Genomic DNA, 19308 nt, shown 5'->3' with positions numbered 1-19308 from the left:
TGGCTGAGAACAAAAGGAAAACACTTTCAATTCATAACATTTAAAAAGAAATATATTCAAAGGGATTTTTTCCCACTTGACAGGTCCACTGTGTGTTAGTGTGTATAATATGGCAAGCAGACCAGACACCCTTCTTTCTCCTCTCGTCCTTTTCAGTGCCTCACTCCCTCTCAGGGTCCAGCTGACATAACACACCAAGCATGCTTCCATCTGCTCATCCCACCCATGGACCAAACACTGCACTCAGTGTCCACATTCCTTTCCAGCAGGGCCCCTCTTAACATTCAGCCTCCAGCCCCCCTGCACCCTGAAGCCCACTTTACACTGTGCATTCTCACCACCTACAGAGACTCATAAAGAGTGAGCACAGGTGGACTCTGGTACTCACACTCCTATTGTACACATCAAGCACAAAGGTTCACTGATAGCTAATAATATAAATAAAGTTCAATATCATGATATTTTCCAAATATATTAATACATCAGGGCCATAACTAGGATCAAGTGTTTAGGGAGGTCCATTATGCAGAAATTGCCCTACATCACACCATGAACAAACTGCTGAATATGTTTATTAGACCAACTCTCGATTTCGCCTTTACAATTTTTTAAACCATATCATTGCTACATTTTGCAGCCATCCATAATTGTCACATACCTTTTCTTTAACTTTTATATCCTTTCCCATCCCTCCAATCTCCCATAAACCGTTATTACTTTTCCATAAACTCAATTTACCCTGTGTCATTTTATTGAATTAACTATTCATTTATCCATTTATTTTCAGCTGTAAATACAAGCTGAAACTCATATTTACTAAACATAGTGGTCAGTCTAGTGGCTGAAAAGCAGTCACTACTGTTTGTGTAGTTTCCCCACTGAATCTCATAAACCTGTTCTGAAATTTCTGAGGACCTGTGTCCCTGCACTAGTTACAGACATGATGGGCGCTGATGACGAACTGAATGCTTTAGGCGAAGGCAGATAGCAAAAGTGAATAAGCAGTGATCGGAAGGTTTATAAATATAGCGCTTTTTACAACAGGTGTTGTCACAAAGCAGCTTCCCAGAAAATTAAATAAATAAATAAAACAAGAAAATAATGTACAGTGTGGCTTAGAGAATAATAAATTTGACTGACCACAGTGACAGCACTCACAGAAAATGAATAAAATGTCTTAAAAATGGGGCTTGATAAGTATTCCATCCCTATTTGACTGGGTAGGCCCGGAAGGCCACACTCCTGAGTGTGATACCAAATTATCAGAATGCTAGTTACGGCCATGTGTGGTTACCCTGAAACAGATGATATGTAGGTTTGCACTTTTTTTTTTTAAATTCCACATAATTAAGTGGTTAAGATGTAAACAAAGTCATTCAGAGTGATTTGATGTGGAATGCCAGGTCAGAATTGTTTACAGTGGTGGTGATAGGAACCAGACATCTGAAGTGATTATTGTTTCTAAAAGCTCCCTCACAGAAAGTTATTACATGAAAGTTACAAATAACCTGATGTCTACAACATTATTATCAAAGCGCCATATTTTTCCAGCCATGAGGTGCCTAGGAACCAATCACATACCAATTAAAAGAGGGGGTCATGGAGTTTCTGACTGTCACTGGAAGACGGCTCCCTTCTGTCTGCAAGGAGATAAGACCCCTGAGCAGAAAGCGTTTTGCATTCTCCACATCAATAAGAGTGAATCCATCATGATTTTTGTCGACAGTGAACCTCCAACAGCTCAGAGCGTTCATTGTTGGTTCCACAAATCTCAGAAATCACACTGAAAGAGCCCTGAGTACAGTGACACCCGACATGCTCAATCGAGTATGGGATGAATTTGACTATGGCGTTGAAGTTGACTGTACAGCTGGAGGAGCTTCATATTAAGCACTTGTAAAATTACACAAACTTTAAGCTCACTTAAACCATTTACAATTTACTGCAATGATTTACAATTGAAATAAATCATATTGAAATTGGATTAATCCTTCTGAATCACCCTGTATTATACACTGCTCAAAAAAATAAAGGGAACACTCAAATAACACATCCTAGATCTGAATGAATGAAATATTCTCATTGAATACTTTGTTCTGTACGAAGTTGAATGTGCTGACAACAAAATCACACAAAAATCATCAATGGAAATCAAATGTGTTAACCAATGGAGGCCTGGATTTGGAGTCACACAAAAATTCAAGTGGAAAAACACAGTACAGGCTGATCCAACTTTGATGTAATGTCCTTAAAACAGGTCAAAATGAGGCTCAGTATTGTGTGTGGCCTCCACGTGCCTGTATGACCTCCCTACAACGCCTGGGCATGCTCCTGATGAGGTGGCGGATGGTCTCCTGAGGGATCTCCTCCCAGACCTGGACTAAAGCATCCGTCAACTCCTGGACAGTCTGTGGTGCAACGTGGTGTTGGTGGATGGAGCAAGACATGATGTCCCAGATGTGCTCAATCGGATTCAGGTCTGGGGAACGGGCGGGCCAGTCCATAGCTTCAATGCCTTCATCTTGCAGGAACTGCTGACACACTCCAGCCACATGAGGTCTAGCATTGTCCTGCATTAGGAGGAACCCAGGGCCAACCGCACCGGCATATGGTCTTACAAGGGGTGAAGGATGTTGCAGGCAGCAGATCGCTCTCCACGGCATTTCCAGACTCTGTCACGTCTGTCACATGTGCTCAGTGTGAACCTGCTTTCATCTGTGAAGAGCACAGGGCGCCAGTGGCGAATTTGCCAATCCTGGTGTTCTCTGGCAAATGCCAAGTGTCCTGCACGGTGTTGGGCTGTGAGCACAACCCCCATCTGTGGAAGTCGGGCCCTCATACCATCCTCATGGAGTCGGTTTCTAACCGTTTGTGCAGACACATGCACATTTGTGGCCTGCTGGAGGTCATTTTGCAGGGCTCAGGCTCCTCCTGTTCCTCCTTGCACAAAGGCGGAGGTAACAGTCCTGCTGCTGGGTTGTTGCCCTCCTACGGCCTCCTCCACGTCTCCTGGTGTACTGGCCTGTCTCCTGGTAGCGCCTCCAGCCTCTGGACACTACGCTGACAGACACAGCATACCTTCTTGCCACAGCTCGCATTGATGTGCCATCCTGGATGAGCTGCACTACCTGAGCCACTTGTGTGGGTTGTAGAGTCCGTCTCATGCTACCACGAGTGTGAAAGCACCACCAACATTCAAAAGTGACCAAAACATCAGCCAGAAAGCAGAAAGGTACTGAGAAGTGGTCTGTGGTCCCCACCTGCAGAACCACTCCTTTATTGAGTGTGTCTTGCTAATTGCCAATAATTTCCACCTGTTGTCTATTCCATTTGCACAACAGCTGTGAAATTGATTGTCAGTCAGTGTTGCTTCCTAAGTGGACAGTTTGATTTCACAGAAGTTTGATTTACTTGGAGTTATATTGTGTTGTTTAAGTGTTCCCTTTATTTTTTTGAGTAGTGTATATTGCATTGAGCAGTTACACATTGTAAAGAAAATCTTGAGTCGGTAAATATCTGTACTGCAACATTTCAAATCAAACCACCCTGATTTATGCAGAATTTTAAAAAAATTGGTTGAATTCCTCTTTAATAAAATAAAGGAACCCATGCTCCCTGAATACTGGCACTTCAAATGAAAACTTGCCACAAACCTGACATAGTTCATTTGGATTGGACTGTTTTCCTCCATTTTCTTCTCTTTAAATGACACCAAAGGGAACCTTACGTAATACTGCAGACACAAAGCACATTTCCAGAAAAGGAAACTTGCTCCTCATTTAAATTTGAACAGCCAGTTTCCTATTAAAAAAAACAAAACAATCTGAAGCATATGACACACACTGCAGTTGGCTATGGTTTTTATAATAGTTCAAATCCACTAAAAATAAGAATCAATATTGCTGTGTGACACCGATACAGATCATATATTATCTAACACTACTGAGAGCCACACACAGCGCCATACAAGAGCTGATTCAGAGTCATCACGGTGAGTGACGGAACGGGCTAAAGGTCCAGCCTCATGGCACACGTTAATGGCTAGCAGCAGACATCAATAGGCCCTCTCTGTTTGCCTGAGTAATTAGGGGAGAAATTTTAATTGGAGAACTCAGCCGTATCAGAGCGCCAGTCATGCAGATGAAAAGCTTAGAAATGCCTCACCAAGTTGCTCTTTCAATAGTTATTGTGCACTACTGCAGTAGTGGCTGCCAAGCTTAAAAGGGGTATTTATTAAAACGATTTATAGGACGATGTGGCTCACGTTTGGTCAGCACCTGGTCACACACTTCTCAGCATGTCCACTGAGCCCTCACACGCTGCAGCCAACACACCAAGCAAAGCCCTGACCCCCAGCTTCCTGATCTATATAGAATTCAACACACAAATACACAAACACCTGACAGTGCTGTGGACAATGACCCCTCACAAACACATAAACCAGTCACAGCAATAATGCTTATCCGTTACCAGTGAGAGTTTGTGTCGGACAAGTGGAAGCAGATACACAAGGAAAATAACAAACAGGCTTATTTGAATTATTTTACAAAACAAAAACAAATGTGTTCTGAGAATAGAGAAGGATAATTTCATTATATACCTGTGCTCAAAATATTAAAATGCCAATCATGAGCACTGACAAGATCTGATACTGACATGCAGAAAATATTACTGTATCAATATTGCTGTATTTTCTTCTGATACTGCATTTAAGTCTGAGAGTGCAACATTAAAACATCCAAAATGAAGCAAACATGCTCTTCATTTATTATTATTTGTACAAAAGGCTGCATTGGAGAATAAGATGTTGTCACACATTCGGAACAACTGGAGCACAGAGCAAAGTTCAATCATTAGTTGAATGAATAAAGTGAGTATCAATTGCTAACAGTTGTTAAGGCCTGTATGACCCTTGTTAGTTGTGTACCTGAGTTAGAATCGATTTCACAGATGTAGATTAACTTGAGGATGTAGTCAGCTATTTCAGTTGTGACGAGTGCATAACATTTAGCATTTAAGTTACATGTTTGTTCAGTATTACTGAATGGATGATGTACCTGTAATGTATGTGATCTGTGTCCTGCGTTAAGGAAGATTTTGCTGTTCACTGACTATTTTACTTTTATAAAGTTTTTTACTTTAAAATGTAACTGACATTATTATTTATGTTTTGCCTCCTATGTTGATGTTATTGTGATTACAAGTACAAAAGGCAGTCCTGTCTCTCTGTGCTCTGACCAGCAACTCTAGAGTGAAGCACACCTATAACACAGTTTTTACACACTCAAGCAGCATTATTTATTCATCATCACTGTATTTTCTAAACTTTAAAGAAACATTTAGGAAAACATTAATAAAAAATGTTATTATCATTCTCACTAAACTTAATTATTCATTCACTGTCACTGCTGCTTTTAAACACATTTAGGGTAAACACTGACCTAAAATGTCTGTTGTATATCTGATGTGCTGTGTCTTCAGTCTTGTATTGTGACGCTTGAACTGTATTATGTAAAGTATCTCAAAGTTGTTGACAATACCAGCCCAAATCTTAATTGCGCAGAAATTTAGCTAACTAGCTACTCAGCATAAAATTAGGGATTTTTATGCTTGTTATGAAGAAAAATACCATAATACCATTGAAACAAAATTAAACTAAAATATTAACATAATTATCGTACTTTTTATCAGGGAAAATACTCACATTTGTGGGTTTCGTTCATGCCATATTTTCATTTTTGTTTTTTTCCTTTTTTCCCTCCTAACACTTCATCTGGAGTGTGCATCTGAAAAACCCCTGTTTGGAGGTTTGTAGCCCAAACACTTTGCCCTACCCCTCTATCTCAACAAAAACCAGGACACCCAGACATAAACACATAGGGTAAGGGCTAAGTGGATTGGGCCTAAAATATCTATCTTTCCCTTTCTCTCCACCTCTCTCTAATCAGAGCATGAGAAGAACTGGAAAAACTGTAGGATTGAACTGTTTTTTTCTCTCTTTTTCACTCACATTACTCACACACATTTCTTTAGTGCTGAGTTTAACATTGTACAAAACTAATGTAATACAGCAGTCATTTACAAATGTTGTTGTTGACCTTCATTCTGGACAAGTAATTCTGGTCTTCAGACAAGTAAACTGTAGATTTACTTGTCCATAAGAAAAACCTTCCTCTCTTTAAAAAAAAGAAGCTTAATTTCAATCCCTGAGTCATTCAGATGTGATTCAGAAGACATGATATCTGATGTCCGCTATACACAACGCAGCCCAACCAAACCACAACATTCATATTCACAGGACACATGATCTTTCAGTTCCACGGTGTCCATTCAGACCTTTCTTTACACCTTCCTGACATGACCTGAACACAGACACTCCCTGAAACCAAATAAGTGAGTGCAACCAGTTTACCATGCACACAAAAGACCAAGAGAGGCAGGGCTGTGAGAGATTTAGAGGAAAAGGGACAAGCAGTGTCTGTAGGGCAAACAGGCAGCTAATGGATATGTACTGAAATATGACATTATCTGAATAAATTGAACTGCATCAAAAACACCTTCAGATCCAGAAATACAGCATTACTGTTGGAACAAATCTTGTATTCAAAAACGCAAACTTTCTTAAACATTCTTGTCTTTCAATGGAAGTTCAAGTTAAAACTTTATTCCAAGTAATCCTGGACCATTTCATGTAAGGTTTGGTCCCAACCGCAATGATATCCAGGTCCTGGTAGCTGTTTGGCTATCACAGTCACCGCTGTCCACCCTCGAATGCTGCATGCCACGTGGCTTATGATAATTTCTGCAGCCAGCCAGCTCTTTTTCTCCACTCACCTCTGTGCCAATGGCTGATGAAAGAATGATTTTAACAGTTGTACACTAGCTTGAGCTCCAGCAGCTGCAGAGTGAGCCTTTCGTACTTCAGTTTCAAATGACTACTCATAGATCCAGTGTTTCAAGTCTTTAAAGTGAAGCACTTTATCTGCTGCAGATGATGCACCTCACTAAGAGCATGTTTATATCTGTAGTGTGGTTCTCTTGGCTCACACCATTACATTTTCATTATAGTTCACTGCAGGTTCACATAAGGGACATTCACAGGTACTCGAGAACTTGGTTGACCACGTGCCAGTATTCAAAAACTGAAATCACTGTTTGGGTACTTGCAGCATTTCCTCATGGAAAGACAGAGACAAAACCCAGACCAACTACTCAGTGAAATGCCAATTATCTTATATTATATTTCGCTACTCTAAAAAATAAGTACCATAAAAATAAAGGACACACCGTTACAGATGTGACTGAGACGGCAGAGTTTGCCCTGTTTTATCACTTAATATGCTAAGCTGTTGTTAGAACCAGTTAAAATATATTTCTGACAAACTAACTTCCACACATCGTTCACTGAAGAGGAGAAAAACATCTGCAGAAGATGACAACTCCCCATGAGCGTTCTGTGTTGTGCCAGGTAGCTGTACTTTTAGCTTGTTAGCTCATCTGAGTCTCCACTGTATCACTCAACTAACTTCTAAAAATCTACCAATTTCCCTCGGCTACTTTTGTATAATAAAACATCAAATTTTTGTGCAGTGCCTGGAAAGTGCTCTACATTAAAATTTTGCTTTGTTTTTTTCCTTCTGCACGTTTAACCAGTAATCCGTTCAGGAACTCTTGTGCATATTCAACAATAAAAATTTGTCCAACACTAGGTGAGGTGAAATCAGTGTAATAGGTGAGGTATAATCACTGTTATAAATGATGTGTGCTGTCTTGTGTGAATATGGAGTATTACAACATCTCTCAGCCACTTCCCAAAATTCATATTTTTAACCTCGATCCATAACTGCCTGGACTGTACGGCCGGTGCTAGTCACACAGTTTGGATATACTCTTTCCTAAAAGAAACTAGTTTTAAAAAATATCATCCAGGTTAAACATTACAAAAAAAGAAAACAACACTGTTGACATTTTGTTAAATTTCATTGTTTGATTTACTCTAATTCATACTCAACAGGTGACTAACAGCCCGTGTACCATATGTATGCAGCCAGACTGGACGTTAGTAAACTAGATGTCAAGAGGTAGACAGACAGATATAGTAAGTATGCAATGATTTCAATACTAGGGGTGCCATGACATGCATGTTAAAATGAATTTTTGAAAGATTTAAGATGAACATCCATAATTTAGAGATGAACGGACTTGCATTTATAAGCACTCCAGTTGGTAACTTAATCCTGCAACAAGAAACTGCCAGACAATAAAAAGTCTTGAAGCTGGATTCATCTTCTCGTCCCCCAGCTTCTTGTTAAAATTTTCACATTCCACCTTAAACGGTGCAGCAGTTACATTCTGGCACCTGCCAGCATCCGCCAAGATACCCTTCCGCAAACGTAGAATAGGTTCTTGTAAAATGTATGAAGCTGATGTGCTTCTCATTTGCCAGCTTCTTGTTTGAATTGTTCCGTTCCACCTTAAATGGTGCCTGAGGCACCAGAATGTAACTGGTACACCACTGAAGGTGGAAAAGAAAATTCTGAAGCTGGCGAGTCTCAGCAACTACTTCTCCCTGCAGGATTAGAGCAGCTGCTAAGTGCCAATTCTGAACAGGCGAAACTATTAACTTTCTACATTAATAGCTACCAATTTTCACCACTATTTGGTCCACCTCAAGTCGGCTGTAGATTCCACACTTTGCTAGGAGTGACTGAGCCACTCATTTCAGCCAGAAAATGAGTGCCAGACTTGATTTACAAACACAAGATCATATTGTAAATGAGCTTAGAATGTTCAGGTCATCTGATATTAAGATATACCCTTAGGGTTTATATTTTTTGTTTACTTTTATTTAGATATTACACTTTGGTTTATACTCTTTTTTATTTATTTCTTCCAAGAGAATGACACTGTTGTCTTTTAGAGACAAATGAAAAAATGTTTGAAACTCATGGAAACCAATGTTAATAAATACACCTCCTCATCTGGGTGAGAATATGTATATTATGATACGTCTAGTAGACAGAAGGGCAATGTTTCAAATTACAATTTTTCTTACCAACATTGTGGTATTTAAACTGTGGTATGAAAACTCAAGGCAAACATTGTAGACTATATTAAAAACGACAGATTTTGCAGTTTTAAAATTACACTTCTTCAAATTGCAATTTAAAATCTATGAATCTTTGATTCAGATACATAGCGAGAAGGATGAGGATACTTACTGCAGGCACTGCAGGTGAAGCAGCTGTCGTGGTAGAGGCTGCCCATGGCCTGGCATGCCTGGGTGGCCCCATACACAGCCTTACTGCATTTCACACAACTGCCTGCAAAGAAGCACCACAAGACAACCATATCAGCCAAGCAGCACAACACTCTACTTTTTATTATTTACAAAGTTCAATAAACAGTCAGTCCAGTACAGTCTACAGGCTCGCTGCTGGAGAGATGTGGGATTGATCTCATGTAGAAACCACACAAAACAACCCTCACTGGGTTTCTGTGGTGCCAATTCTCTGTACACCGCTGGTCTGCCATTCAGCACATGCACTTAAGCCCAGTGGAATTGTTACGTACTAGTAGATGTCAAAGCAATCATTGTGCTTTTCCCCATTATATTTGGGACATGTTTCAAAAAATAAATTCATTCCAGTGTGTTCCAGTCTATATTTTAAAGATTTAATGACATCAAATCTGATATGAAGCCATTTCTCAAATCAATACAAAGGAGAAAAAAGAGGTGGGAAAGGTGAGAGGCAGAACAGGCTGGTAACACACTGTATCAATATAGATGTAAATATAATCCAATTCGCTTGTTTGGTTTGGCACGGGCTGAGAATTCTGCCCCATGAACACGGTAATCAGACTACGAAGGGTTCCCACCAAACTTTACCAAACACACTAAACATACTCACAAGCACGCATTCTCTATCAACAGGATGTGGAAAAAGTATTAGGAAGCAAAGTACAGATAAAAAAGAACGAGAAAAAAAAAGACTAGGGCAAACTTTTATCATACTCCAACTCAAAGTAAGCACAGTATGAAGGCAGTGTGCTGTGACATTTCCTATCACGCTGTTTATTGTGAGAAGACAGGCCTGATTACAGTATTTTCCCTCCAATCTCTCCATTTCGCCTCGTCTACCAGCTCAGCCTCCACAGCTCCACAGGACTGCTGCAGAGACATAATTATGGCCCAGTCACAATAACGACTCTCACTTAGTGCACAGTGAAACCACGCAAAAGAGCAAAAGGAAACTGAGCCCTTTATAATGTGCTACTTTCAGTCTCCCTTCAGGTGAAATCCAACCAATAGAAACAGCACAGGAAAAACTGCCTGTGTACTGAAATAAAGTACAACTGTCTTTATAGACTACATCAGAGCTGTATTAGACACTAGAGGTGTAAATCCATGATCTGTAAGACTCTATGATTCTTTAAGAAAATGAATCAATGCATCCTGAAATCTCCGACTTCACTTTGATAAGTGATATTTGGTACAATTCAGATTTATGTTTAAATACTGAATACACAAATGTGACAGGAACTATAACTTATTTATAACTATAACACATTTTATTTTGTCCAAAAAATAAGCACATACAGTGCTGTGCAACAGTCAGAGACCACCCTTCATTTATTTGATTTCCAATGAAAACGGCCATTAAGTACAGACTAGGACAAAAAAAAGCAGAAAACATATATTTAATAGCAAATTAAACAAAAGCCTGTATCACCAAGTATGATCTGATATTGTTCTAGTGTTCCCATTACTTACTTTTACACAGCTTCTACTCCTTTCTTGCCTCTAGTTTTTAGAAAAATCTGCAGGGATATTTCTGTTCCAGAGATATCTCCAGGGAATTCCACACACCTCGAAGTTCAGCCTTAGAAGTTGGTTCCATTTTCTGCTTCACACAATCCAAATAATGCCAAACACATTTAGTGATGTTGAAGTCTGGACACCAGCAGCTTCTTTGTTTGATCTGCAGCATTTTTTTGTTTACTACCTTTTCTCATTGACAGTTCCTTCCTGAACCACAGTGTTGAGTTGTCCTCTCACAGGATAGAAAATGCTGTGGATTGTTTCAGATCTAAGCAAGAGTGGAGCTTCAGTTTCACCTATTTATCAATATTGAAAGTACTGTTTATATGAAGGTGACAGCTTTGCAGGTCTACCAGGTCTTGCACAGCTGTGAGGAGTCTATATTTTCCTCTGTACCTCTAAACAAATTTTTAACTCCTGTTTTGAAAACATGTTTTATTTATTGTTTTGTTTATTTTCCTTTGCCATTCCTTTTCATTATACAAGTGGACTGTCTTACATCTAATCTCTTCAGAAATAATCTTCTTAAAAATGAATAACTTGTCCTTAATGCCCGTTTTGACTTAAATAAATGAAGGGTGTTATCTGGCTTTTACACAGTAACATACATTTACTGAATATTATTCTAGCCCTTTATATTCAAACATTACAAAACAGTTAACTTACCGCCTACAACATTTCTACAACCCATAATACACTGACAAGGACAAAACTCCATACAACTTGACACCCACTGAGAGTGGAGGACTTCTGTAGATGCATTAGCTCTAGGTGGTCATGTGTGGGCATCAATCGTCATTTGGAGCATGAGAAACTGAGCTAACTGCCAGATAAAATACCAGGCATTTAGCACAAGAATAAAACCTGATTCAAAAAACACTTCAGTCAGCTCCATGAAGGACGCCCAACGATTATCACAAGGCCTATGGCTGTGCTGCTTGATGAAAAGAACACAGAAGAGTTTCCTTTGTGAGGCTTTCACGACATTCCTTCTGTACACGTGCATAACAGTACACTCACAGCAGATTAGAAAAGGCATGATCAACAGCATCCCACAGAGCTAACAGCATTACCCAGAGCAAACTCTCCTCAGAGAAAGAGCTCACCAGCCAGAAGCTGAAATGGACCCTCACAAAGAAGCCTCTGTTTCCCCTGGTATCCAGCAAACATCAGTCGGCCAACCTCTGCCCACTCTGTAAAGCCTGCCTTAAAGGAACCAACCACCCTTGAGCTTCTAGCACTACTAGAAGACACTACCACACCCACACGGCTTGCTTTATGAGCAAAGCTGTCCACACAAAAACACCACAGAATCAAGCTATTCCATCATACTGTGTAACATTACTTTACACAGGCAAATCCCTTATTCAGCTGAAATACTGGTACTGGGACCTGGTGCTGTTATAGTGAGTATTAATACAGTGATATAAACATTGAAGATGGATCACATATCAGAGGTGGAAAAAAACAATGAATCCAATCTGAGTCTGTAATACATCTGGAGTCTGTAATACATCTGTAATACATCTATCCTAAAACAGCAGAGAAGTAGCTCACATGATACCTCAGTAACTACATAATGTCACATGATAACAGTAAAGGCGGGGTAGTAGAGTGTTTGAGCGCTGTCGGCATGGTATAGACATTTTTTAACATTTTTTAGACATAGACAATATTTCATTTTAAAGCTTGGTTGCAGTACCGGGAAAAGAAAAAGCAGCATTGTGTAATCTGTAATAAATATTGTTATGAAATATGTTGCTAGACGAATTACATTTAAAAGTCACAACACAGATAGAATAAAGAAGTTAGAAACCCATCATGCAGCAGAACTATGAGGAAGCTTCACACAGTTGGTAATACTTTGATGATCTTTTGTGCAACTATTACGAAAATGATTTTCATTCATACTGCCCAGCCCTAGATGCCATGTCAAAATACAGAGTTCCTGGAATGAAAATAAGCTTCCTGTGTAGTAGAATCTCAGCAATATCTCCCGCTAAGAGGAAGTCTTCGGTCCATGTCCTGCCATAAGGAGGGGGGAAGTGTTCAGACTCTGTACCCAGTGAACTGCACTCAGTGTCAGAGGCACAAGTACACTCCAGTCTAAAGACTTGTCCTACAAGGCTCTCCTAAACCATGTGGCCCTACTCAAAGTCTGCGCTTTGGTGACATCAATAACTTGTGGAAGTACAGGGCAAGAAGCCTACCAGGTGTGCATTTGGGAGAAACCCATGCAATTAATAGGCTACACATGTTCCGTACCAGGTGAAGTGATGCTTGCAATCATACTCAGCAATTTAAATCAGATTATTTTCTTATTTGCAATGGCTCAATCCAGATTAAAAGAACAATGCAGCTCACTGGCAAGTCAAATTTATAGACAAATGCATTTTAACTCACACTTATCTTCTCCAACCATAATGGTCAGGCAGCTGTAAACAAAGCCCTCCACTTTGATTGGTCCTGTGCTGTATTTCACAGAGTTTCGGTTAGGAGTTCACAATGATGTGGTCTACAGTATGAGTGCATAGAGGGTGTTTTTGAGTGCCCCTCTGTGTGAGGGATCTGTTGTAGGAATGCATGAACTCGTTCTTCAGCTAGGGCTGGGTGGTATTACATACTGCAGTATTTAAAAATGAGGACTGTATTTGAAAATGATGATGTGTCAAATTTCTAATCCATGTCTGAACTTTCAAACAAATTACACCCATTTATATTTGAGAGGGGCTTACAGTTTGATAGGTAAGGCTTGGCAATTGATGATGGCGGATTAGCAACTGCTAAGAGCTACACACCAGAGAACATTCCATTTTGGCTTTCACTCTAACATCGACTTCATCACTCGACTTCACACTCATGAAATCTTCAAAATGGGTGTCATTTTAGCATTTTAGCTAGCTGGAACCAATCCTGTGCTGTGGTGTATGGCATGTTAGGCCTACTAAAGCAGTTTCGGCAGAGAACCAGCTAGCAAGAATCAAACCTGTACTGTAGTGTGTGGCACTGTTTGGATCTACAGCCTGTTCACTAAGCTAATGTTAAGTTATCTTATCAGCCTACGCATCCAAACCACAGAAAAGGTTTAATTACTCATGGACTCTCTTAGAGCAGCAAATCAAAATCAACAGGCTTCCAATCAGGACCCTCAACATTTGACTGCTGAACACCAACTTAGATGAACAGTCATGTTAATGGAATCCAATATACTTTCTTGATAGCTTGGACAATCTGGCATCAACTACCTAAAACCTCACATTAGAGTCAAGAGCAGCCAGACACTCCACAGACATAATCTGACATAATCTGTCACGATGGATTAATCAGATCTAAACTGCAGGGATTAGAAAAGGCCTCTTTTATTCTTTTGTTAACAGATCCAGCAAATATTCCCAAACATAAGTGCACACATACACAAAGAAGCTCAGATGAGCTTCACTTGGCTAAAGTTCAAATGTTAAGAGAGACAGCCAAGAAAACTTGAGGCAGAATTAAGATAAAGATACTCGGTGGACAGAAAGATTAAGTAATCCTTTATCAAAACAGCACTAAACATACCACTGCAATTGTCCCCTGCTGGTGTGTTTGTGTGTGGAAGCCGGGACCCCCTCCACCACCCCTTTCTTTCTCTTCCTGCTCCAAACTCACCCCCTCCTCATATCTCATCCACTGTCTCTTCCAAAACAAAAGGGACCAACAGGGTGGGGCCATGCTTAACTGACTCCAGACAGAAGGAAGGTCAACTGTAGCTCTTTTCCATTTGGATGTCCCTCTCACGTTTGGACTCTATTGTAGCTCTTCCCTATTTATTATCATCCCATGGCCCTGGCCCTGGCCCTCCATAAATTCCAGAGCTGGTTTTCCAGACATTCCTCAACATCCCCCTGGTGCACCACTTTGGCTCTGTGTTCATTTTCCCAGAACCTTTGTGCACTGCTTTGCCAATCAGTGAGGTGCACATCAAAGAAGATGATTCTGTGTAGAAAAAAACAGGTAATCTTTTATGGTTATGGAAAATAGCTCCATATCAGAAAAAATGAATTACACAGATCTCCAAGCTTTTTGTTGAACACTTTCATGACTTTTTTTGACTTTTTGACTACAAAACACGTTGACTTCTGTTATAAGTGTGCTTCGAGTCCATCATTGTAAATTAGAGCTGTGTTTGCCTCAACAGTAGAATCACTCACTGCACAGCTGTGCATTTGGGACACAGTTTCAGGTATTCCAAGAGAAAAACACCGTGTGGAGAGCAACAAAGACCAAAGCCTGAGAATAAACACAGAGCTCAACTCTCACTCACCTCTCACTTTGTATGTCATCAAAAGCATGACTAGGCTGGAAATATGCCTGTCCAATATGCATGTCCAAGGCCAAAATCTTCATGTCACAGTGTATGAGTCAGAGAAAGATTCTCAGTCTAAAGCAAAAGGACAGGGGTCAGCAGGACCTGAATGAGGACAGGCAGCCAGGCACGCACTACTTGTCATGTGACAGATCCTTTAGTTACACAAAAGCTAGCAATCACTTAGTGGTTGCATTAGTATGTTTAAAGTAGGCTTAGCAACACTTTAGTGAATGTGCTGGACTGCTGGGATACTCAGAGAATTTGGATCTCAATGTATAATTACATACTTCTGTATCTCGTCTAAGTCGGTGCAAGTCAGAACACTGTTGCTTTACAGTAGATGCAGTCATCACTCACCCGTCAAAGCTTCTTAAACAACAGTTAAAAGCAGAACTATTCGGAGGCTGCAACTTTTTTGGCATATTTTCCATGGACCCTTATTAAAATATGTCCATATCAGCACTTCAGGAGGGTTCAGATAAAGAAAGAACAAAACCTTTGGTGAAAAATACAAGATAAACACTCCAAAAGCCAAGAAACCTCGGAGGTAAGTAGATTGGTAAACAGGGTCAAAGTTCACACTCCCACAGTTCAGCATAAAACAAGTAACTAGGAAGCAAACATGGGCGATACACATTAATAAAAAAGGAACTGAAAGTGTGGCAATGCTGGCATACAAGCCAGGTTTTGATGACTGCCCCAAAATCTGTTGGTCACATCTGTGAGCACCCAAGCTGCTGTCCACACCCTGTTTTTCTGCACTGGTTGACTGCCCCATTACATTTATGGAGCTGTGTCTTTCTTAATAGTCGCCCAAGGGCTGTTTCAATTTATTATAAGAGCACTGGTAAAAGGGCCATTCATGAAATAAATCTCACAAAAAACTATTTTACACATGTACTTAACCACACACACTTAACCTACGCAAAAACAGAGGGCAAGACTGTTTAATAACATCATTAAACCCAGAGGTGTTTACTCGGTTCCACAAAGTGACATTCTGATGGATTAGAGCTTTTCTTGGACCGCTTCTCACATTCCAGGTCAATTTTAGACCAAAAAGATCACAAAAATTAAACGCTCCTAACAATCTTCAGTTCACATGCTGAAGATGCTGGAGGTACCAAAACATTCCACTGCAGTTTTATAGGAAACCTGGTACATGAAGAGTGTTGGGCCTGTTACCCTTTTTACTAAGGATGCACCATCAGAATCAGCAGATTTTTGCTCCATACAATCAGCAATTGGTCAAAGTATTATTTTTATTTTGGCCAGTTGGTGTACTTTTATGATGTGAAGTAGGCCAGTATACTCACACTGTATTTGAATGCTGCTGCTACACCTATACCAAAATGTTATAGCATAGCATAGTTATTCAAATAAGAAACTTTTTTTTTCGTTTACAAATTTATAATAAAAACAGTTTGGACTGTTAAGGTGTAAATAAAATTATGTATATTGTGACTCTGGATAATAAGAAGTTTTGAAAATAATCTAGTGGGTGCCATATGGTCTTTTAGCCCCCTCCCTATAAGCTGAGGATTAAAAAAAATAAATGAAAAACAGCCACAAAATCCATCCTTAAAAAAACATGACTGGTGCATGCCTACTTTTTATTCCAGCTCAAGTTGTGTTTTGTCTCTACTTCTAATTCTATGCCAGTCTTTATTATACTTTTAATGACATGCTGCCCTCCTTATTAGATTTATGAAAGCTGAACGGCTTTCCCAGGTTAGTTTATTGCCCAGGCCTAGAGACAGGCTGAGGAGATTTAAGGATGATGAGATGAAGCAAATGAGACAAATGATTAACACAAGACTTGAGCCATGACTCCACAGGCTGGAGACGGACCAGCAGTGGGGAGCAGCAGTATATCATTCACACATACGCACACACACCACTCAGACACTTGGCTGCATCGCTCAAGCTGGCAAGACTCTCTCACCCTCACACACACACACACACACACACACACACACACACACACACACACAGTGAAGGTCAAGTGGAAACCAGCAGCATGTTTTTCAATCACTGGGCTGTCAAATACCATTTGCTTCCCAAAAATTACAGATGAGAAAACGATTAACAAGAAGAAGAAGAAAAAAAACAGGAGGGAGTGATCACGTCAGGCTTACCGAAGTAGTCAGCCTTAGGCTGGGCGTCCATCTCCTTTTCCAGCCGTTCGGTTAGAGCTTCTAATTTTATTTCAACCGCAGATGGCCCATGCTCCGGCTGTATATGGAGAGTGTGGCATGGCAGTTTGAGTGCCCGCGGGGGGCCTGGGGCTTCGCTGTGGGCCGGCTGCTCCGCTGCAGCTAATTGAGCGGAAGGGGTTGCCTGGCTGCCTGGCATTGCCGGACCCCCCTGTACTAGTCCATGGCCTGCTTTAGGACTGCTCTGATGAGATTCTGGCTGGCTGTGCGCTGGTGGGGTAACCTGGGTAGGCCCAATACTCTGAGGAACCCCATTAAGGCGCAGGTCTCCATGAGCAGGCCTTTGAGTCGGGGTGGGCTCAAAGTGATGAGAGGGGGTCACGTGAGTCGGAGGCTGGTGGTAAGAGTCTATGGATGCTCTGTAGGGGCCTGTGGGTGATTGCGGGACAGAATCAGGCTTGCCAGTACTTGGAAAGGCTTGGGATGGCAGGTTTTGATGAAGCGGTGGAGCGACTCCGTGGTTCTGACCAGGTCCTGGTGAGCTTGGACTTGTGGAACTGTTGCTAAGGGTGGGTGATGATGATGATGCCTGACAGGGAGGATTGTTCCTAGTGGCCCAAGTACCAGAAGGGCTGGAAGGGTGGCCTGTATGTGTAGGCGATGACTGGATGTGAGAGTTTCCAGGGCTGACTGGTGGGTGATGGTAGGAATCCACAAGCTCCTTATGCTCATGGCTGTTTCCATAGCTATAACCCCTGCTGCCGGGAGCGTCGTGTTGGGTGGCTAGATGATGTTTCTGGCCCTCATATGACGAATACTGGTTAATGCTGGCTGCGCTTGGCATGGGCCCGGACAGTATGGGCGGCTTAGCGGCGGCCTCGCCCCCTTGCCTGCAGCTACTGATAGGTGGTCTGTCTTTGGTGTAAAACGTGCCGTCTGACACTTTCCCGTGGCCTCCGTTCAGCCTCGCCGCCAGGCTGTTTTTGGCCATCTCCTCTTGGTGCTTCTGCATGTGGATTTTGGTCATTTTCGACGCGAACACTCTCCGGGTCTCCTCAAAGTCGGGGTTGTTTCCCGCGTCTCTCTTCATTCGGAACAAACCGTCCTTCGACGCCTCGTACATGTTGAGGTCTTCGATAAATTTACTCGCCTCGAGCCCCAAGTCTTCGTACTTATCCATGCTTGCGAAGCTTTTTTTCAGTATTTCAGGACGCTGTTAACTACTGAAAGGACCGGGAGTGAAGAAGTCACTTCAGACTTTTTCCATGTTAAAAAGTAAGCAGTTCAAATGAAAACACGCCGAAAAGTACAAGCGACGGCAGCGACTGTACTTACAGCGGGAATGAACCTACAGCTCCCTGTGAATAAGAGAAAACGGCTTCTTTACACTTTAAAAAAGGCCAAAACTCCGTCCTCAAAGCGGCGTTAGAGTGAAAGAAGCTGCTGAGAGAGAGAGAGAGAGAGAGAGAGAGAGAGAGAGAGAGAGAGAGAGAGAGAGAGAGATCCTCCTCAGCTGCTCTTCCCTCGCGATGCTCCTGCCTCCTTTAAGGCGCTCGCGCTCACGAGACCACCTCCACACAAACTTCAGTCAGAAGTTTGTCGCGGGCTGTGAGAGAGTGTGTGGACTCGGGTGTCTCACCCCTCCGGAGCGGCGTGTCTCTCTCTCGGCTGCTCGCTGTGCAGGCAGATATGAGCGGCTCTCAGTCGGCTTAGCCGGTTGAATGTACCACGCAGCTCTGATCCAGTGTCTCTTTAGTATTTAAAGGCGCAGTACCACAAAAACACAGGAGGGTCTGAACTCAGCACAGCCCACCAACACGGCCGGTCAACATCCTCTCATTACTGCTGTTTTACTCAATAACAACGTATACAGTTTAGAGGAATACTGTACTGGACACCAGAAGACAGTTTGACATTTTATTTCACATTTCATGTATTTCTGGGAACAGTGACAGTCTACTGACTTCTGCTTGCAGTCATTT

General features: G+C 41.4%; 1 protein-coding gene across 1 annotated transcript in view; it reads right to left on the bottom strand.

Annotated features, from left to right (window-relative positions):
• The window catches only part of limd1a (LIM domains containing 1a), a 37505-nt gene extending 18449 nt beyond the window's left edge, over positions 1 to 19056 (bottom strand). The window contains exons 1-2 of the mRNA XM_017714403.2: positions 17309 to 19056; positions 9222 to 9323 (exon numbers count right to left, since the gene is read on the bottom strand). Coding sequence (XP_017569892.2) covers positions 9222 to 9323; positions 17309 to 18506 — 1300 coding nt within the window. The 5' untranslated portion in view covers positions 18507 to 19056. The remainder of the gene's footprint in view (positions 1 to 9221; positions 9324 to 17308) is intronic.
• Positions 19057 to 19308: the final 252 nt, after the last annotated feature.

Source organism: Pygocentrus nattereri, chromosome 3, assembly GCF_015220715.1.
Source record: "Pygocentrus nattereri isolate fPygNat1 chromosome 3, fPygNat1.pri, whole genome shotgun sequence".
Taxonomy (NCBI): Eukaryota; Metazoa; Chordata; class Actinopteri; order Characiformes; family Serrasalmidae; genus Pygocentrus; species Pygocentrus nattereri.
This window is presented reverse-complemented; position numbering and strand designations above follow the sequence as displayed.